The 20,409-nt window shown below is 43.7% G+C and overlaps 1 protein-coding gene across 4 annotated transcripts in view; it reads right to left on the bottom strand.

The window, feature by feature from the left end:
- Positions 1–20,409, bottom strand: part of KMT2A (lysine methyltransferase 2A) — a 43,244-nt gene that overhangs the window by 1,793 nt on the left and 21,042 nt on the right. For 2 of the 4 annotated variants that reach the window (XM_052697015.1, XM_052697018.1), the window contains 26 exons: positions 19,701–19,814; positions 18,397–18,543; positions 18,033–18,128; positions 17,183–17,303; positions 16,302–16,415; positions 15,785–15,969; positions 15,348–15,521; positions 14,437–14,547; positions 14,131–14,204; positions 13,471–13,664; positions 12,974–13,080; positions 12,294–12,431; positions 12,034–12,192; positions 11,626–11,743; positions 11,463–11,541; positions 11,048–11,208; positions 10,361–10,546; positions 5,764–10,075; positions 4,879–4,959; positions 4,375–4,439; positions 3,412–3,582; positions 2,770–2,844; positions 2,320–2,494; positions 1,856–1,963; positions 1,252–1,335; positions 878–1,007 (listed from right to left, as the gene is read on the bottom strand). In XM_052697015.1, coding sequence (XP_052552975.1) covers positions 878–1,007; positions 1,252–1,335; positions 1,856–1,963; positions 2,320–2,494; positions 2,770–2,844; positions 3,412–3,582; positions 4,375–4,439; positions 4,879–4,959; positions 5,764–10,075; positions 10,361–10,546; positions 11,048–11,208; positions 11,463–11,541; positions 11,626–11,743; positions 12,034–12,192; positions 12,294–12,431; positions 12,974–13,080; positions 13,471–13,664; positions 14,131–14,204; positions 14,437–14,547; positions 15,348–15,521; positions 15,785–15,969; positions 16,302–16,415; positions 17,183–17,303; positions 18,033–18,128; positions 18,397–18,543; positions 19,701–19,814 — 7,479 coding nt within the window. The remainder of the gene's footprint in view (positions 1–877; positions 1,008–1,251; positions 1,336–1,855; positions 1,964–2,319; positions 2,495–2,769; positions 2,845–3,411; positions 3,583–4,374; positions 4,440–4,878; positions 4,960–5,763; positions 10,076–10,360; positions 10,547–11,047; positions 11,209–11,462; positions 11,542–11,625; positions 11,744–12,033; positions 12,193–12,293; positions 12,432–12,973; positions 13,081–13,470; positions 13,665–14,130; positions 14,205–14,436; positions 14,548–15,347; positions 15,522–15,784; positions 15,970–16,301; positions 16,416–17,182; positions 17,304–18,032; positions 18,129–18,396; positions 18,544–19,700; positions 19,815–20,409) is intronic. The other 2 variants (XM_052697016.1, XM_052697017.1) reach the window with 2 other exon arrangements.

Below are 20,409 nucleotides of genomic sequence, written 5' to 3'. Positions count from 1 at the left end.
CTCTAATGGACAGCTGTGCTGAATTACTGCAACGTGCTGCGTGCTGAGAGTCAAGTCATTCAGAATATCTGCAACCCTGCTTCAGTTATTTCAACCCTTCGCTCTTTGGAGCTGCAAGGTGAGACCACACTGATACGTTTCCCTGCCCATGGGAAGAAATGAAGCCCAAAGCCTGATGTTTCAAATGCAGTTTTCACATGCTCTATGCTTGTCCTACCTTCAGGGCCACTTCTTAGTTCTCCCAGGCTCCTCTGCCTACACAGTAACCTCACCAGTCATGTCTCACAGTGATTTATCTCATCCCATATACATCACTACTTTGCACTGAAAACTGTTTCAGGTCACTAATACAAACGCTAAAAGCATTTGAGAACTCTAAATATTCTGTGATTATACTTGGCCTGGCTTCGTTTAGATAAAATGCTTCTCCCAAGCAATGCCAAAAGCTTCATGAAACAACTGCGATTTGTAGCAGGGAGGTTACTATGCAACAAAGAGGTTTTAATTTGGAGGACTGATCAGTTCTTGATTTTGTTTGAGGGTTCTGGTTTACACACTTCTTCATGCTGTGAATGCTCAAGCTCTGCTCTCACCTGTGACACCTCCTCTGGCACAGCACAGATCTTTAACTGTTTAAGATTCTCTAACTCACGGCACCATAAAAATCAACTTCACTTTCCCTCCATTCCCTGCCCATGAGAAGCACTACGCTGGCTCTGGAACTCGAAACTTCAGCACACGTTTTTGTTACAAACAACTTGAATCCCAAAGCCTCGTTAGTAACCAAGCTCTCTGTCTGCCCCGTTTCCTTGGACGACTGAATGGGAAAGGGGCTTATAAGGCTTTTTAAGAAGTTCTGTGAAAGCCCTTAACTCACCTTACTGTCATAGTACTTCTCTCGTTTGTCAGTGAGGATGGAGCGAATGACATTGCCCGAATATTCAATCACCATCTCACCTGCATCAATGTTCCTTTTGCAGAACAGGCCCCGGCCGTGGATGGGAGACCTAGAAAAGCAACAGGGTGAGAGAGTATTCAAACAGCACAAGTGAAACTCAAAAATGTTGCACCAGCACTGCAGAAAACAAATTTCATGATAGGGACCACAGTAGTACTGTTACACTTCTACAACGTAATGCCAGTGAGAACAACAGTAGGTCTCTCCTGCTGCCTTAGCTGTCAGCAAGGTTTTCAGTTTTTACCTTCCTCTGTCCCAGACATCAAGTTTAGATTGTCAGAACAAAACCACACCTGTAGACACCGACTGCCTCCTTGGAAGTCTTCTTCAGGTGTCGGAATCGCATGGGCATTGGCAGGTCCATACTTGTTGCCCTCCTGGAAGACAGAGACACCACTGAGTGATGACACCCACGAGAGCCCATGCCATGTATTTATCTGGGATAGTTTCCAGGACACAAACATTCAATCACTGTGGCACCGCAGCCTGCTGAGAACACCATCAAAATTCAGTGTAATGTAAATGCACACACACACACACACACACACAGACTGAATGGAGAGCTGTTCTTAATCCTGTATCTTAATCTTTAAATCCTGTATCCTGATTGCTAACAAGCAATCTTTCCTACAAGTTCAATGCAGATAACTTCTTTCCTCCTCAAGTTGTCATCAAAATGTCTCGTGTCAGCAGGAAAAAGAAATGTAGAAAAGACAACTGGTCTGGCTGACCGCCTTCAGCTGCTGTAGGACTGTAGGAACCCCCCTTGTTTTCCTAGGGCTTGGTAGCTTTGAAGTCTTAAGCACTACCTCAAAAAATAACAAGGTGTAACGAAAGCCAATCTCTCAGTTTTAACACCCCAGCATTATCTTCCCCCCTTTAAACCCTACCGCATACCGGGCTGATTTCAGCTGTACTTCCTCCTCTTCCTCATCATTTGGGTTGTATTCTGGTGGCTGTCGGTGTTTAGATGCCAAGAAATTAAACATATCAAATGCAGATTTCCTGTAATTTAACAAAGGAAGTCTGTGTTACTAACTAAAATTAATGCAAACATTTGGTTGGCAGAACAGCTTGGCATGTTTACTGTTTTACACCTTCCCCAGTCTGTCCTCTTTCACAGCTTTTAATGCATCAGGATGACACACAAGAGCTTCTGAGAACTGTGAATAAAGGCACCAGCCAGGAAAGTTTTATTAAACAAAGAAACACAACAAAAGGTGCAGACAAAGAAGATGCAATATAGCTGATTTACTGGAGAAAGTTGCTTACATTTACTTATAAACTGAGAGCTCTCAGCACTCTCGAGATTTCCTGCTTGTGTCCTTGTTAACCTTAACAAATGCAAAGCTCACACTTGCCTCAGGTGGACTTCAGCCCTAGCAGAGCCATGTGGATTCAGAGGAGGTTCATTGGCCTCCTCTGGTTTATGAAATCTGAACTTGTAGTTGTGGCAGTGCTTTGCTCCATAAAGTTGCTCAATCAGAAACACAACGGTATCGTGGATAATCCCCAGCATCCTCAAACCATTCACACCTGGAACAGGAAATAGAGCACAAGAATGGCAAAAATGACCAAGCATATTGGGAATGGGAGCAGCAGCCCATTAAATAAAGCCTGGAAATTTTCCCAGCAGCACTGTGTTAACTAGCTAACACTCCAGGTAAGCAATTTTAATCAATTCATTAGGAGAATTTATATTCCATTAAAAAAAACAGCAGCTCAACTGAAATTCCGAAGGCAGTCCTAAGAGCTGTTTGTTCTTACACATTCAGAAGCACATTGACCCTGGTGGTGGCACTGGTGGTTACCTGCAAATGACAGCTGTTTCAGGCGGGCATTGGAGCGGGCTTCTTGGACTTTGTCAGTCAGTGACTTCCAGGCATCTGCAATTCCACAAACAGACACAGAACTGTGAAGGAGCAAACAAGCACTGGGCACCGAGGAGCACTGTAACAACAGCCCTGCTGTCAGTTTTGGCACACTGCATCACATTTCCATCAGCACCATCAGCAGACTTTTATGTACGTGTGCAGTACGCTGTTTTCCTATAAAATGTTCATATCTAAATCAAATAAACTGAGAACATGAAGCTTTCATTCCACCTGTGGACTATAAATTCTCCAAACTTCGCTGTGGAAGAAAGGGAAATGAGTTTCTTCAGTTCCTGTAGGACAAGTCTAGGTGTCGTACTGTCTGAGTTGTGCCATTTCTTTCCAACACATGGTTCAAACCATTGGTCAACAGATAAAATTGGGATAGTGACATCATACTTTTCAACAGAAACCATGTATTATTATGAACTAGGACTGTTCTAGGGCTGTACATTAGGAGAAGTTGTTTCTCCTTTCTGTTTAAAGGTCTGTGAAAATAAATAACGCTCTCAGAAGTCACAGTTTTACTTCTGGCAGGGAAAGTCAAAGCCAGCATAACAATAAAAGCACAGTTCTCACCTTCAATGCTTTCTGCACAGATTTGAAAGCCGTCATCACTTGAGATCTCAAAAACCAAACCTTTCTTGGGTTTCTTCTCACCAAGACACTCTTTCCTCTTTTGTTCTTGCTGCAGCCAAAACATAAGTGGGGAGCTGAAGGTGCTCTCTTCTTCCTCAATAGCTTTTGAGCCTAGGAAAGACAAAAGCTAGTATGAAGGTGGAAATCAAGCAGAAAGAAGCTTTTTTCCCACATCTGAATCAATTACTTATATATAGTGGTCAAATGGCAGGTCAGTAATGTGGCTAAGAAGAACCTACAAAACTCAAATTACAACTGGACTCAGGTAAGGACTCATACGAATTTACCAACATTCACATCTCGGTGAAGAAACAAAACCTATCCATTCTGAAGCTGTTTTAACAACAGATGACATTAGTAGCTTCTAAACAGCCATTACAGGAGAACCAGGTTTCCACAGGACATGATTTGCAGTAACGACAAAGAGCAGAAAGACTCCTTATTATTTTATTTGTGAGAACTATTCACACTACTGCAATTGTATATAAGTGACACTGGACTGGGAAGATATGAAAGACAACAGTCTACATTTCCAGATTTACTTTGAAGCACTCAAAAAAGGCCTAGGAGCTCTCATATCTGGCAGTCATACTAAAATATACTTTCTAAGAATTGAGATGTCAAAGAGATTTTACTCAAAGGAAAAAAACTCTAGATAGCACTGCAGTGAGAGTGTAAAACCTCAAGTACTGAAATTCCCACAAGCTAGGAATAGAAACAACTATTGGAGCAGATTTTATTAATAGTGAACAAACCTTTCCTCCCTTCAAGGCATGAATAACAAGACTATTAGCTCTGAGATTTTTTTCTGTGAGAACAAGAGAGACAAATTAGAACAACAAGGTACGAATTTCCCAGTCATGGAGAGCCCCAAGGCCTGGTGCACACGAAGAAGCAACATACCTGCATCCTCTTGCTCACTTGTTGAGGTCTGTGTTGATTGAGATTCTGGGAGAACTGCAGTTTGCCTTCAGAAGGAAGGAAGTGAAAATGAAGAATACTTCATAACCATTTTACTACACCTGAAACCATTGCTAAATGTGTTTTAATGTAAGCTCATCTGGAAATGAACAGGAGGATTGTGTTCAGTAGCATTTATCTTTGTGCTGTCCATCAGTCAATAGATAGCAGACTAGTTCAACAGAACCTGTCATCTGTTGTTCTCATTAGTCCTACTCTGTAATACGGTGTATGCTAACACATGATCTGCCTAAGAAATGCATTTCCCACAGCTATATCAAAAGAAATAAAAATAAACAAATAAAAAACGTGACTGCTCATTCCAGACTGAAAACTGCCAAGATAAATCTGTTAGCAAAGAGCCCTTGCATTCTCCAGACAATTTTTAATTTATTTTGTTAAGATCAGGCCACCAAAACCTGATGCAAAGGTGTGCTTTGTGCTTACCCTGTAGACTGGCCACACTGTGTTTGTGATGGCTGATCTGTGCTTGCTGCATCCTGCACATCTGTCTTCACAGCAGGAGTCCTGGAAGAAACAGAGTTAGGAACATTCAAACCACCTTCCAAATCGTGCATGCTATCCATGAGACTGGAAGGCAGCAATAGATCTACTGGGAGTTCCAACAAGTGATTCAGCAGTTCAGCAAAACTACAAGAGGAGTAACAACAGCTGCTCCTATGACACGAGAAAACAGATCGCATTCCCAGCACTGCGTGAGATTCAGGACGTGCACTTGAAGAGGAAGGAGAAGGGTAAGTCTGGCTGCAAGAGGAACAATTCTGAGCAATCACAAGCAATACCTCAGGGCTCAAGTGATGAACACTGACACAATCACAGCAATTATTTACAGACTGAAACAAATTGGCAAGTAATCAACAACACACATGCACAAAAAGCTATGTTAAGAGGTTAAGCTGACTAAAGAGTTCTGAATCAGCAGTTGAAGAAGCAGACTTATTCACAGAAGTCACGTCCAGTGTTTCTCAGTTACCAAAATGCTGATGTTCTTTAGCACCAGCAATTATTTGGGACCATCTCTAATACAGCCAGAACTGAAAATAAGGGGTGCAATCCTTAATTTGTCAGAGGTGCCAACAGGGAATAGAAGTCCTCCTAACCTCCTAACCCTAAAAGGCTCAAGTTTCTCAGCCTTCCCTTTCCAGAGAGAACTTCTAAGAACTTCTTTAGAGATCTGCTCTCCAAAGCCAGGTGAGGTTTTACGTCAGAAACTATCAATCAAAAGGCAAATCTGCTACAGAAACAGATGCAACATTCTCTCTCATATGGCTGCAAAATCTCACAGGTGAGCAAAGCAAGCACTTCTCTTACCGTGCAGCTGAGACCTGGGGTGCAGCAGTGGTCCCTCTGTCAGGAACATGTGCTTCAGAGGAACCGGTCCACATGTGAGAAGTTTTGTGCTTCTTTCCATTCCCTTTCTCCAAAGACGGCTGAATGCGTTTGATTTTCGGTTTCATTTTCGATGAGCCAAGCACAGAGCTACTTGCAGACTGCTGACCAGACGACGGGGAGCCTCCAGGAGATGCTGAACTGGCATGCAGCACAGATGAGGAAACCTTGTTTTGTTCCAGTCTGGTACTATTGGGAACATCAACCAGCTGTGGAAAGCTTGACAGCTGAGCTGTGGCTGAAGCTGCACCGAGGTCCAGCTGTGAGGAAGCAATCCCAGTTTTGCTGGCCAAGAGTTGTGTCATATGCTGAAGCTGATAAGAGCCTTCTGGGTCTGTAGATGACTGGGCAACTGTCATGCTCATAGTCTGAGCTGAAGGCAGAACACAGATGCTTGATGCAGCTGTCATTGCTGCTGTAGATGGAGTTTGTGATGTTCCCAGTTGTGAAAACATCCCAGAAGCTGGTGGTAAAGTCATGTGCTGCTCCTGAAGACCAAGGCTTTGCTGACTAGCTTTGATCAAGAGATTGCTTATGGAACCAAGGTCCCCTAATAATCCAGGGCTAGTTAACGTTACTGAGCTTTGTCCCAAAACATGGCTGGGAACTGACCCACCGGTGGTAGGGGCCGCTGTGGCCTGCATGGATACCACGTTCAGTACCGAGGAACTTGATGCTAGCCCTGACACAGGCCCTGTTGGAAGGTGACCAGCATCTGGCCCAATAACACTAGGAGATGTGCCAACTGCACTTGCAGTCCCACTCTGGGGGAGCAAAGAGGTTTGCTCAAAATACATTACTCCAGACTTGGACCTTTTGATAATATTGGGGACGGTTCTGTGGGACGTCGAATTCGCAATGGTTCCCAAATCCAACGGGTGGTTGGAAATTTGGGAAGGAGCAAAATTAATTAAAGTCATGTTTGAGACCATATCAGGAGGAGCTATTGCAGAAGGGGTTCCAGAGGGAGCCAGCTTCTTGTTCTTCCTTGACTGCAGTCGAGATATCGGCCGTTTCTTGCTCAGGGCTGCAGCTGGTGTTGAAGCAGTGGTACCAAGATCAGTCCTCTGATTAGCTTCAGACACCAACAGCTGAGGATCAGGGGGTGGCTGCACACCAATAAGGAGACCTGGCGAAGGACTGCCAATATTTGGTGGGAAGCCAGTCTGAGTGGCTGTGGAGAAGGGATGTATATGCTGGTGATGGGACATGGGCAACAACCCTTTACTAGTGGGAGGATATAAGGACTGAGATGAGGGCAAGCTTGGATTTAATCCTGTGGTCAGTGTGAGCCCACTCCCTACAGGCCCCAGCACTGAGGCATTCGTCTCCATTACGCTCTGTGCTGAACTCACAGAAGGCGTCAACTGTATCTTTTGAGTAACGCCATTGGGAAGCGTTTGGAGGACGTAGAGTGGCTGCATATTTTGATTGACCACGAGAAGCTTTTCTGCAGCTGGCTTCAGGTGGGGTGGTGTTGTCTGTACTGCAGCATTAGAAATCTGAGAGGCTCCGGGACTGTCTGTGGAATTGGGAACGTACTTCTGGTTCTGCAGGGGAACGGTGGGTGACACGGGCACTTGGATACCTGGAGTCCCACTGTTCCTAGTTAAATCCTGGTTGCTGCCATGTCCTTGCTCTACCGGGCCACAGGGTGGGCTGGCTATATGCTCTGCATCGATGTGACCCTGGATGAAGTGGTCAGGAGTCATGTGCCCTTCAGGGCTCGGGTCTACTCCTGGACTCAGAAGAGCTGCATCGCCCTCGCTAGAGGTGGATTTTTCTGTGACTGTAACTCTTTTTTCCCCAGATTCCGTGGAGGGCAAGGCCAGCATTGACCTCTCTCCTGAAGAGGACAGCGAAGACTCGGAAATGACGGCAAGTCTGTTGTGATTTTGACTGGGCACCGTTGGGCTGCGAGTAGTCAGAACGGAGAGATCAGAAGGAAGTTCCAAGGGTAATTCAAATTGCTCCTCTGCTGATATGGACGAAGAAACACTGCTATCCACTGGCTCAGTTGTTGGCAGCTGTTGAGAAAACACTTCAAACAGACCCATGTCTTTGCCCCGGTTGCTATCAAGGCCTAAACCTTCTCCAAGTGTGAGAAGCTCAGACGAGGAGGACTCTGGACTTTCTCCTAAAGCCTGCATGGACGGCGTGTTCTTCAGTACAAAATCCATGATGTCTGAAGGGAGGATGTTTCCACAATCATCGCTGTTGTTATTGTCAGAGTCAGATTTCAGAAGTTCTGTGTTAAAAGTATCCAGCAAGTTCTTATCAGAAGGCGTGCTTGCATGAGCCCTACGGCCCGTTTCCAAAGAGCTCAGCTGAGCTTCCAGAGAATCCTGACCTTGTGTTTTAACCCTGCTCACGGGATGGCAATTATCCATCTTTGGATCGGTTTTGTGGACAGCAGGGCTTTTTGTGACTTGCACTTTCTCCCCAGTTTCTTCAGTTCTATCCAGCTTTAAGTTTTCCGTTCCATTTTCTTTACCACTCCTTTTAGTTACTTGATTTACTTTTCTAGTTGTGGCTGTGACACTTGTATCGCTCTCAGTCCCATCATCTACACCATCTAGCTGGGAGATTTTTGGAAGATCACACTGCTCTTCCTCCCTGAATAAGTTATGGGATGCAAGCCTCTCCTCAGGGTTGGAGGAAACCACCGTTCTGGTGAAATTGTAGTAGTACAAGTCATCCTCATCTGACGTGCTTAAATCATCCGCACCGTCCACTTGTCCTTCTGCAGACCGCTTCCCTCGCTTCTTCCCTGTTGAGTTACTGTAGAATGGAATGTCTTCCTCTCCATAAGACCTCACACCATACAGAGGAGTCAGTCCAAAGAACATATTAGACCTGGCCCGAGCGCTTCTCCGTGGATACCTCCGCTTGTATGAGCCTTCTTCTTGAGCTTTGGTCCCATCCTGAAGCATCAAGCTGTTATCTTGAACAGGCAGGTTTTCATATGCATTATTTTCAGATTCCTGCGTCGGTGCTTTATTTGGACTTCCTTGAACTACAGAGTTACCTTCTGGGCTTTCAGAATTGGAGGAGGGCTCTGCTGAAGAGGCAAGCTCTGTCCCTGCAGGCTGAGGTTCAGCATCACCTTCCTGCTGTGCAGCTTTAGACTGGCCTTCGCTTTCCATCTTGAGAGGAGTCAGAGTGACTTTGACGGTGCGTTTTCTAGGTGCCTGTGACTCCTTAGGGGCCACTTCAGGCAGCACTACAGAACCTTTAGATGACCCCTGCGAAGGTGGAGACTTCTCAACAGTTTTTTCAGCAGGAATATTATTACACAACCTCTGACTAATTTGTTCAGTCACCAAACCCTGATTACCAAATTCTGACGTCAGATTTCCTTCATCACTGCCTACTGCCTGACCTGAATCTGTGAGAGATTTCAAGGAATGCTTCTCTTTAAAACTCTCTTTCGCTATCTTTTTCCCCTTCTGACGCCTGTCTCTGGTGGCAGAAACTACCTGCTCGCCTGCTGCAGGAGATCTGCTATTTACTCCTGCAGACTTCAGCATCTTTGCATCTATCTCATCAACTGAAGCAGTTTTTTCTGGCTGTACAGATTCCAAGTGCTGATCTCTGTCTTTCCTTGGGCCTCTCTGATGCAAAGATGGAAAGGATACTGTTTCTTTAGAAGAAAATGATCCCGCAGATTCTTGAAAGGTTCCTATTTTAACATTTATTTCTGTGCCTGATGAACTGTTTGGTTGAGTTGATGCTTTGGAGTTTCCTCCAGAAGAAAAACTATGAGCTGAATAATCTGGGTCCCTTGAGGTCAGCGTTTTCACCTTCTCTCCCTTTGAAGGCGTGCTTTTGGCAACCAAATCCGAACTACCAGGATGTTTTCCTTCTGTAGACTGAGATGCATCCAGCTGATAAGTTTTAGTTCCACTTGCAGCTGCTGTCTTCTGGGAGCCTGAACTTGAAGAGCAGCTTTGAACCGGAGCACTTGTGGTACCTGAATTCACAGATCCCACAAAGTGGTCAGCAGTTTTTGTAGTCTGTTCATGTTCTGAAGAGGACCCTATGCTGGGAACTGAAGACAGACTGTGCCTGGAGTAAGTATTCCCAGCTCGCGTAGGTGAAATCATCCGGAGTTTTGACTGCTGCTGTGACAATGAGGAAGTGCTGTGTCTTCTAGAACCAATGCTTTTAAGTCCAGAGGATAGCAGAGGATCTCCCACTGTAACTATTTCATGGGTCATTGGGGTAGGACTTCCTGAGAAAACAGAACAAGAAGACCGTTAAGAGATAGGAATCCTTCACAATCAATACATACCTAATTGTTTCAATCACACATTTCTTGACAGGTCATCTCCACTACATATATTTCAGAAGGTTCCTTCTCTCAAAACCTATTTACATTTTCCACGTTCTTTGGAAAAACAAAAATAAACATCATGTTCTGAATGCAGTCAAAAAAGACATCGAACCAACCAACTGACAGTATCTCCAAAGCAAACAAGATCAAAACAACAATCAACCCCAACAATGCTTGAAATACCTGCAGAGGGTAAAGGCCTGGAGCCAGGAGACCTCTGTGCGGATGGATAACTTGGTGTCCTGATCCTAAGACCCTTTGAGACTGCAGGATAATAACAGGAACTGGAGGTCTGAGAATGCATGGGACGATCTGGAGATGGTGGGTTTACAATTTCAGGTGTGTTTCTGCTGTCTTTGAATAGAGTTTCTGTCATTGCATAAAAGAGAAACAACTGTATAAGTCATCACTCAACCCTACACGCCATGATCTGGTTAAGCATGTACTGCCTTCAGGTTTCACATGAGGAATCAGGACATTTGTTGATACAAAGTCAAACACTACTGCTTCCTTGCCATCTGATGTGGTTTTTTCTCCCCCAAGAACATTGTTAAATACCTGTTATCAACATGTTACCTGTTGACCCACAAATTACATGTGAACACTGACACTAGAACTTACATTTGATGTTTCAGACCATTAGAAAAATCTCAGCTCTGTAAACTAGAAAGCATTACTACCATAATCTCTGTTTGGGTCCTGCTTACCAAGCTGCCAGTGCACTCAGCATTGGAATTACAAACAGGGTTCTGGTCCAAATGAGATTTAAAAGCCAAAAAGTCCTAATTACTACCTGACTTTCTGCTAAGAAGACACTATAGCAAATACATGTAGAAAATATGTACCTTAAGAAAGTCCTTCAAACATTACCTGTAAGGGGAACTGGGCTATGGGCAATGGTTCTGTTATCATCATGTTCTACAGTGCTATTGATATCAGGCTCTACGACTGGCGGTCGGCATTCCATGATCTTGCAGGTATACACACAGCGCTTCCTGGCATCTGTTGTACTCCAGTACACCCTGGAGCACCTGGAAGATAATTCAGACATACGTAAAATAATTCACTCAACAGTCCAGTAAGCCCTGGTATTATTTCACATATTCATTTTCTTGAAATTACACAGGATGAAGGCTTTCTGGTGTAACATACAGCACAGATAGCTTAGTCACAAGATTCGTTAACAGTTTATGAAAGCTGCAGTTGATTTCTACCTATGTTACCTCAGTGCTGGTTTGACTTCTGACACAGTAAGAGACACTGTCACAAAACAGCTTATACTCACTGATAGCCAATGGGAAACAACTTATCTTCACAGTCTGAGAGGTCATTCAGAATTCCTAAACAGTCTATCGTCATTGAACCTAAGCAGAGAGAGGAACAGAAAAGTTCCATGAACAAAGCTCCAGCACCAAAGATGAAACAAGTGTTCAGGAACTAGACCTTACCAATCATCATGTGGATGTTCTCTGGCTCCAAGCCACTAAGAAATTTTCTTCTCAGACTGATCCCTTCAAAATCCACAAAAACTCTCCTAAGAACTTCAAACCCATTCTCAGGAACCACCTGGAGCAAGAACCCACAAAACATCCCAGTAAGTTTAAAGGAACCACTACAAATATGCTATGCAACCCGTCTTACTATGTCCTCAGGGTGGTCTTCAGTTTGCTATGGAAGCACACAGTACCTCTTGACAAACTTCCTCATGACAGTGATATCACAAATTTGGATTTAACAGCACTGTGGTCAGGCCCTCGTTCATAAGGAACACACTCAATGTTAACTCTTAAGAAATGTTTATAGCTACAGGCTGTCCCCACCTCCAGGACAAAGCAAGTGTGAAAGATGACTCTCACCTCTCCTTTGATCAAATCACGGTGCCTCTGGCAGTAAACTTTCTTATCATCCAGAAAAACACAGTTCTTGGCTCGTGAGCACATGAAATGATAGTTACTTGTGCAGGAAGTGAGGCAGCAGCCCACTGTGGCACCTGACTTCTGGCAGAACTCGCATCTCTACAAAAGCAAAACCAAAGGCAAACATTTATTTATTCTAAAATCAGACACCAATAACTGCCAGCTGTTTTCCTCTGCAATGGTAGGATACATAGACTCACCAGTTGCTTTCCCCTGATCACAGCCATGTGCACATTTTTCAGAGAACCATCATCATCTTCAAATACTTCTGCTGACCACAAAGCACAGTTCACATGTGTCCACTCATTTTGGCCAATATAGAGCAGGCGTCCAGCATCCTAGGGAATGGCAGGAAACCTTTTTTCTTTTTTCCATTTTTGCCCTCCCCCCCCAAAATGTTCCACAAGACACAGCAGTGCACAAAAAGCCTCGTAGGTTTCAGCTGCACTGGATTTAAACTTTCCCCAACGAAAGTTTAACAAGACAGCATTACTTTTAGAGTTTAAAAGATGAACATTAAGTAGGCAGAGAAAACTGCAGCTAAGCACACGTGATATAAAAAGCAACCTTAAGAAGAAAAAAAATTCTATTCTTGAAGAAATGGCAAGAGGCTTCAGTGTAAGAAATGCACACAGTCCACATACTGATGCAAAGTGACACGGTGAATTTCTTCATGACACGTCTAACAAACACCACGCTACTTTCTAGGCAGCAGAACAGACAGCTAAAGGTCATTTTTGTTCCAAAGAAGGCATAGCAAGGAAAAAAAACAAACAAAAAACCAAACTGCTTCACCCCTCATCTGGCCTATTCACAGTACTACATCTGTAACACTGCTTAAGGCAGCTACTATCAAAACGGGCGCATGCCAGATACTCACATTAGCACTATCATCACCATATTTCAGGCACAAGGCACACTGCCTGTTGTCTTCTACATCCGGAGGTGGATTAAGCTCAGGACTATCTTCTCTGCTTCTGTCAGAACCTTAGCGTTAAAAGAAAGAATGCTTTTTATTCTTGAAGGCCAGAAAGGACAAAATTTATGTGGAAGAACTTTCAGTAAGCGAACAGGGCAGAAAAGCCAAATAGCAGCCTAGAGTTTGAATAATCAGCTCGTAAAGCAAGGAAAAGCACACAGCTGCCTCCACGCAGCCCTTGTCTGGGGGAAAGAGAGGCAGGTGAAAACATGTTTCTAGGCCAAAGCTCTGTTCAAAAACATATCAATATGTAACAGCCTCTGAATGATTTCAGGTCTCACGGGTCTCCACAATTCCTCAGTCACATGAAGAACCAATACCACCTTCCCTATGACAAGAGGGCTCAAAGCGAAGCACTTTGGGGTTGGGGCTAACAGTGCTGCAATCTGTTTTCTTACCAGAGATAGGTGGTGTAGGAGGATGTAGAGGAGTAGGTGAATCCGGCTCTCCAGGTCCTTTGGGTTTTGGAGCTGGAATGATTTTCTTCATCAGAGGAGGCTGTTCAGTGTGGCTGTTCTCTTCACGCTCCTGCCACTGAGCATAATTGTGGTCAAGCGAAGGAGGGAGCACTGCGTTTGGCAACATACCACTGCTGAAGACACAAGGAGCCAGCTGTTAGACCTGGCTGCACCAGATGAACTCCTGCACTGTGTATGAACACTACAGACATGCAACATACTGTAACAACTCCTTTAATCGCTTTCAGTCTACACCTGCTCTCACAAAGGCTGTGAGCAATCATTTTAAATTTAAAGTCTGTGATGTAGCCGTGTTTCTTTGGAGAATAACAGATGAAGGGTCAACATGAGATGAGGGAGAGGAGCGATAAGAAAGGAGAGCACTGACCAGCCAACACACAACATACTTATTTCTAAGTAACACTTTTGATTTCTCTGCTTCAGAACAGTGGCGTGTACAAAAAAATGCAATTACTTCTTAAAGCCAGCATCATAATTATCATAAAAAGCCAACCTCACAAACAGGCTCTCAATACTTTTTGCTTGGACAGATGTCAAACCACATACAGTGTCACAGTCAGACACAGGACAACTACTTACTTGCTTGTTACTTTATTTGGCTCCCAAAATCTGGACTTCTTTACACTGAACCATGGAAAAACACGTTCCATTTGCTGAAAGAAAACAACATTCCATTAGAAATGTTATCCAAGGTACCCAGAAACTGGAAGAAATTTAGCCAAGATCTACTATAAATGCACAACCAGTGAGATTTCATTAACATGAACAACTCTGACAAGTTATTGTTTTGTTCTTAGAAATGTGCATGATGGACACTTTGGATTCCAACAGCTACAAAGCAGTGTGAAACAAAGGAGATTTCAAAATACCTGTAGTCCCACTCACCCGAATAAAGAAGGACTTGACCATGCTATTGGCTTTTTTAATTTCTGGCTGCCCTCCATCGGAATTAATTGCTGCTTGAATTATCTTCACAATATCATCACTAAAATCCAGCTGCAAGAAAAGCACAGCACTGTTTCATTAGCAAGACTGTTTCCTGTTACAGCTTCATCATCCATTAGCTTTTAAGGTAACAGGTGAACTTCAGGTGACAAAAGGACTGAACCAGAGCATTGACTCCTGCAAGAATTTGGCTGTGAAGAAGCAAGCAGCTCTGTGCAGTTGCAGACTAGCTGGCAGAATGGCTGCACAAACCAACCTGTCATTTCTCCCCTTTTTTCTTTAACCAGGACCTGGCTGCTGACACACTTCACACCTACTGCATTAGCTACCTCACAAGCATTTGGCCAAAATCTGGCAACAGCACGTTTGCAGTGGGACTTCTTTACACACAAACCTCCTTAAGATTACAGGCTCTGCAGGAAGGAGAAAGTATTTTCATTTTTTTAAACTTGGTCAACATTTTGAACAACGATCCTTGAAGAGATCACACCTCCACAACATGAGTTTATTGGCTTCCAGCTGACTACTGGCAGTGCTACTTCGCTGGGCTTTTTGTTAGAATCTGCAGATAAAGGATGTCCTATTTGGTTTCCATGACCATAAATAACTAAGAGCAAAAGCAGTTTAACCCAGTATCACTGCTGGTTAAAGAGAGGCACACAGCAGTGTAAATTACACGTCTTTGGGCCAACACTAACACGAGTGCCAGACAGAATTATTTTTAGCAGTATATTAGCCTGTTTCCTCGTTCATAAAGAAAAGGCTTAAGCATGCTCAGTTATAAATACCACGGGTCATTAAGCAGTTCATAGAACCTATTATTAGAATGGAGCACTGGAACTCTGACATACCACAGAAATGTAACCTCCTTGATCCATTTTTCTCTTCACTCCTTCCATATCCAGAGGTTGCTGCTCCTCTTGTTTACTGACTTCTGTTAGGACAGGAGGATCAGGGCCTTCTGGAGAGCTTCTCGATGGGATACTCTCCTCTGTCTCAGGATTTAAATCAGGTGGTTTTGCTGCCTGTCAGTATCAAGAAACAGACAGATATTGGCTACTGAAGTGCGGATGCTACCCATGTTGCCCTTGCACATTCACAAGCATAGAGATTCTCGTTAACATGAAAGAGACTCAAGTTTGCAATTCCTGTCCAGAAGAGAAGGACAAAAATAACAGCTTTCTGCTGTTGATCTGTAAGGGATACAGCAGGGCAGTGGTCAGCCATAAGGATCAAACTCATTATTTCAAGAGTCTTATTTCTGATTACATTTCAGGCTTCCGCTTACCTGTCTGTAACGCAGCAAGTGACTGGTGGTTCTAGAATTCAACAGGGCTGTTAAAACCTGTTTTAAAGAAACCTGCAACTCCTTTTCCAGTGCAAGACGCCATTCCGCAGGGTGCTGTTCTGTACAGTTAATGCAGGTGTATGCTACACTCTCAGGCAAGTTAGAGAGTATCTCATACATTTCATCTGGAGACAAAAAAAAACACAAAACAACCTGAACTAATTTAGTCAAGGACAGATGTGGGGAAAAGCCTTACTCTGTATACAGCACCTACTGTTTACATCAGATGCCCTTCATGTAACTAAAGCATCTTGTGTAACTCATTTATGTAACTGCATTTGAAGTGAGTCCTAAGCTTTCAGGTTATTACTGATATTAGTTAGGTGTTTTCTCAGGCAGATCACAAGCGAGAGTGCTAATGCAACACTCGAGGAGAAAGACCAAAGCGATCCCATTTTGGACTTGTCTGCAGCTGCCTCGTGTTCTTAGGAGCTGAGGAGATAAGAATTTGCCTTACCAGAAAGGTTTTCACATTTGGAGTGTACCCAGCGGTCACATTTCCCACACTGCATCATCTTACTCTCATAGTCATCATCATCGTAGCATTTGTCACAGAGGGGACAAAAATTCCCTGCAAACAAGAAACGAGATACATGTTTTTACTCAGAAGTTCAACAGTCACATGCACCTTAAAGGCTAGATGGTTACTTACTAGTGTGCTAAGAAAGAAGCTCTCTGAAACCTCCCACTGCTAAGCTGCCAATACAATTGCAGCCACTTTTACAACACTGAAGACAGTGGCCACAAAAACAACCTGCTTGAAAGACCAGTTATCCTTCCTTGTGGGCTTGTTGTTTTTTTTCCAGGGAGGGGAGGCATGTGGGGTAGTGAGACTAACGAGGTACTACTGAGCTTTACAGAGTAGAATGAAAATGACAAGGATGACACACAGCTGAGAATGTAGAAGGGATACTCAAGATTTCTCCCCGGGGTGATCCCTCCTAGATTCAAAGGCCTCACAACTAACACAACAACGAACTATTATTTTACAATAGGAAATCTGCTGCTTTTAAGTCAGGAGACCTTTAAAACACCTTTTTCCTCACCAGTTACTTGAAGCCCTGAACCAGCAGGTCTGTAATAACTGCTTTCTATGGTATGGCACTTAATTTTTCAAGTCTCAAACTCTCCCAATATTGCAGCAGTGACTTTTGCTATGCACTGTGAAACCCATGAACAGAGCTTTCAAACTATGCTCTGCTTCTCGGCCCGACACCAGGTTTCACAGGTCTTTACCAGTGACAAGCTCACCAGGCCTTCATTTTAACTCATGCTGACACCATTAGAAACAGAGCATCTGAGAAGGTGCTCACCATAAACAATTACAACGTTATGTACCTTTAGCAAAGAGTTTGGCACAGTCATGACACAGTGAGAAGTCATGAGACCACTGAGCATCCCACCCTTTGCCTGGCGTTGTGGATCCACAGCTCTTGCAGCGAACACATTTGGTACATATCTGGAAGAAGGATGTGTTTGTTATTTGTTTTTATCCAGGGGCATTTGTTCCTTTGTTCTAATGATAAACGTAATGGTTTTCTTACTAAATGAAAGCTGAAAGCTTACATGACAGAACAACGAGATTCAAACACCAGAACTTCCACTACTAAAAAAAGAGCTCCCTCCCTTTACGGTAAGATGGCGCCGATACGAGAAAAGGAAAAATAAATACAAAACCTTAAAAAAAAAGTTTCATATTTGCACTTCAGAAAATATCACCCCTTCCTTCACATAAGAAGGCCTAGTTGTAGCATTTCTTCTGACTTAAAATACAACACTGTATTTTATCAGTTTTCCTACTTTGAGTACAATGTAGTAGAGAGCACGTAAAAACAATTAGTACCAAATGCACCTGCAGGCAGAGCTTTAGCACTAAATCTGTTAACGACATAAGCACTTCCACTCTTTAAAACTTCTTCCACCTTTTGAGGCTACAATCAGAAGAATTATCCCAACTGAGAAAGGTGTAAAACCTTCCAAATCCTTCTCATACAAGCCCCACCTGCTTTAGCAGCAACCCACCTCGGTGAGAAACCTATTCCCAGACGTATCTTCCCATGCAACAGGTGCCCTTCCACAAACTGCTAAGTGAATGCATTGGAACAAAACATCTGCAGCGCTTTGGCCCACAGCGTTACGATCAGTTAACAAGGGAATTACCCAAAGAAGAAATCTGAAAAAACCTCACCCAAACTTTCTTTTTCTTGGTGGGTTTGGTTGGGTAGTTTGGGCCCAGGCACTCAGGGTGATAGCTGTTTCGGCACTTGTTACACTCCAGCAGCTGCTACAAGAATAATGGGAGAAAGTATTGGAAGAAAGACTCGAAAGAATGCAAAATCCTGGACATTTGCATTTTACATTTAATCTCCTATTCAGAGCAATAGGAAGAAGCTGCATCTAAGAGACTCGAGCTAAGTCCACAACCGCAGGAGGCAGCGTGCACAGCCTGCGCCGCACCGCCTGCTGTCCTGGTTCCCAGCTGAGGGTTAGAGAGCAGAACTCGAGGAGCAGCACGGGGAAGGCTGGCTGGGTTGCCCGGAGGTCGGGGGTACCTTGGTGGCCTGGTGCTGTCTCCCACACACGTGGCAGAACTTGCAGCGACGGCAGCACCAGTTTTCCAGCTGGTCCTCCAGGGGCCGCTCGCTCTCCTCTAAGCAGAACTTGTGGAAAGGCTCACAACAGACCTGACAATACACAAACTGCAAGGGGGGAGAGGGAGGTTTTAGCAAGTCAAAAGCTTTCCTGAATTCCCGCTCCCGCTCCAAACTACTCTGAATTCTGCTTTACAACTAACAGAACAAGGCCATCTATTGGTATCTCTCTCTGGGGAAATGGTGTGTGTACTTTGGAGCACCTAAATATACGCCTGCCTACCTAGATTATGCATCTAGCAGCATACAGGAGTCTGATATCTTTTGTCTACACGTTCTGAGCGTTGGTAAAGGCCTATAGGCCTCTTCAGGACTTCCCTCCCTTGCTGCAACACAAGCCAACACAGCTGAAGACACATTTAGCAGAGAAGGAAGGGACACACGGAGCAAAGAGACATTCTGCCCTCTGTTTAGCTTAGAGGCTTCATTGGAAAGCTCTAAGTATCCTCTGCAAGGCTGGACATCCTAAAAAAGAATAGTCCTTGGGGCACAAACACTGCAGGCTCAAACAGGACAGAAGAATGGTTCACCTGAGCAACCTGACAGAGAAGGAGATTGGCTCCACATGCCACTGGACCTCTGTAATCTTCAAATGCACTGATGTTCACTTGCAGAACTTAACCCATTTCCCTCACTTTGCTAATCATGCTTTTCCAGAGTGCTAGCATCACCTTCCCAGGATGGCTGAAAACTCTGAGAAGACATCTATCTTTTCCTGGAAATGCATTTACCAGAATTTAAGCCTAACTTCAGCTCTTTATGCAGCACCAGAATCTTGCCAGTCACGTTTCAGCAATGATCTGCAACTCTTTGGAGGCAGAGACACACCAGGGAAAATCAACACTGCCTCACACCGCTTCAGAACTACTGAGCAGACGTTTTAATTTCAAGTAAAGAGAAAGCAAACTGCCTGCTTTACCTCAGCTGCGGGATCCCAAATTACATTTTAGAAGAGATGCAGGGGCTCTTGGAAATGTCATTCCTTATGGCTGACAGCGTTCGCGTATAAACTAAGCACCACAGAACTCCTCAAAGACAATTCAAATGCTTTTCACTTCAGTGTCTTAGGACAAAGCTTAGCAAGGACAGATTTAAAGGTGTTATTTTAATTTCTTCAGGATTACGGTTGGCATACGTTCTTTTTTCTTTTTGGTAACAATACGGTGCTGTAATTAAGTCATCAACAGCAGAACACAATGCTTTACCTCCACATGTCCACTGCTGGCACAGAGAAAACACACCACCCTGGGAGTAATAGGAACCGAGGTCACGATGCCTAACCCACCCATCTCCCAAACATTCTCCACTTCACAGTCCTCCTGAAAGTACAAAAGGATACATCACCATGCAGAAAAAGGCAACACAACATCAGTACAAAGTGCTCACATTGCTGCCTTCAATAAGGCCCTTCTACAACAGACAGCAGTTTTACTTCTACCTCGGTCTACTTTATAGCGTATATTGGAATAATCACAACCCAGCACTCCTCCTGTCAAGAGAGCTCAAGCAAACACTAATCTTCCCTCTCCAGAAAGCAAGCCTAAAAAGCAGGAGAAAGTTTCTTCACGATTGCTTATCACTAAAAACAGAATTTCACAATAGTTGAACTTTATTAAAAATCCACGTTTGTATCAAAACACTGACGAGATCTCACTATAATCTCCATTATTAACACTTAGATAAATGACTGAAAAAATATTAGGAAAATATTGATTTTTATTATTTCAACATCGCTGTTCAAAATAGTACATGATTGATCAGTTTGAACCCCCAGATATCCCCAAAATACTGTGAATTACAAATTACTAACATTTTCCCCAAATCTTGTTGACCCAAGGTAAGGTTTTATAGTTCCATCTTAATGGAATCAATCTTCATAAACCTCAAATTCTTGCTCATCCTCACATTGAAAGT

The sequence above is a fragment of the Tympanuchus pallidicinctus genome, unplaced genomic scaffold (genome assembly GCF_026119805.1).
Source record: "Tympanuchus pallidicinctus isolate F22 unplaced genomic scaffold, pur_lepc_1.0 scaffold30, whole genome shotgun sequence".
In the NCBI taxonomy this organism is placed as follows: Eukaryota; Metazoa; Chordata; class Aves; order Galliformes; family Phasianidae; genus Tympanuchus; species Tympanuchus pallidicinctus.
Note: the sequence above shows the minus strand (reverse complement) of the source record. Positions and strands in the feature narration are given on the sequence as shown.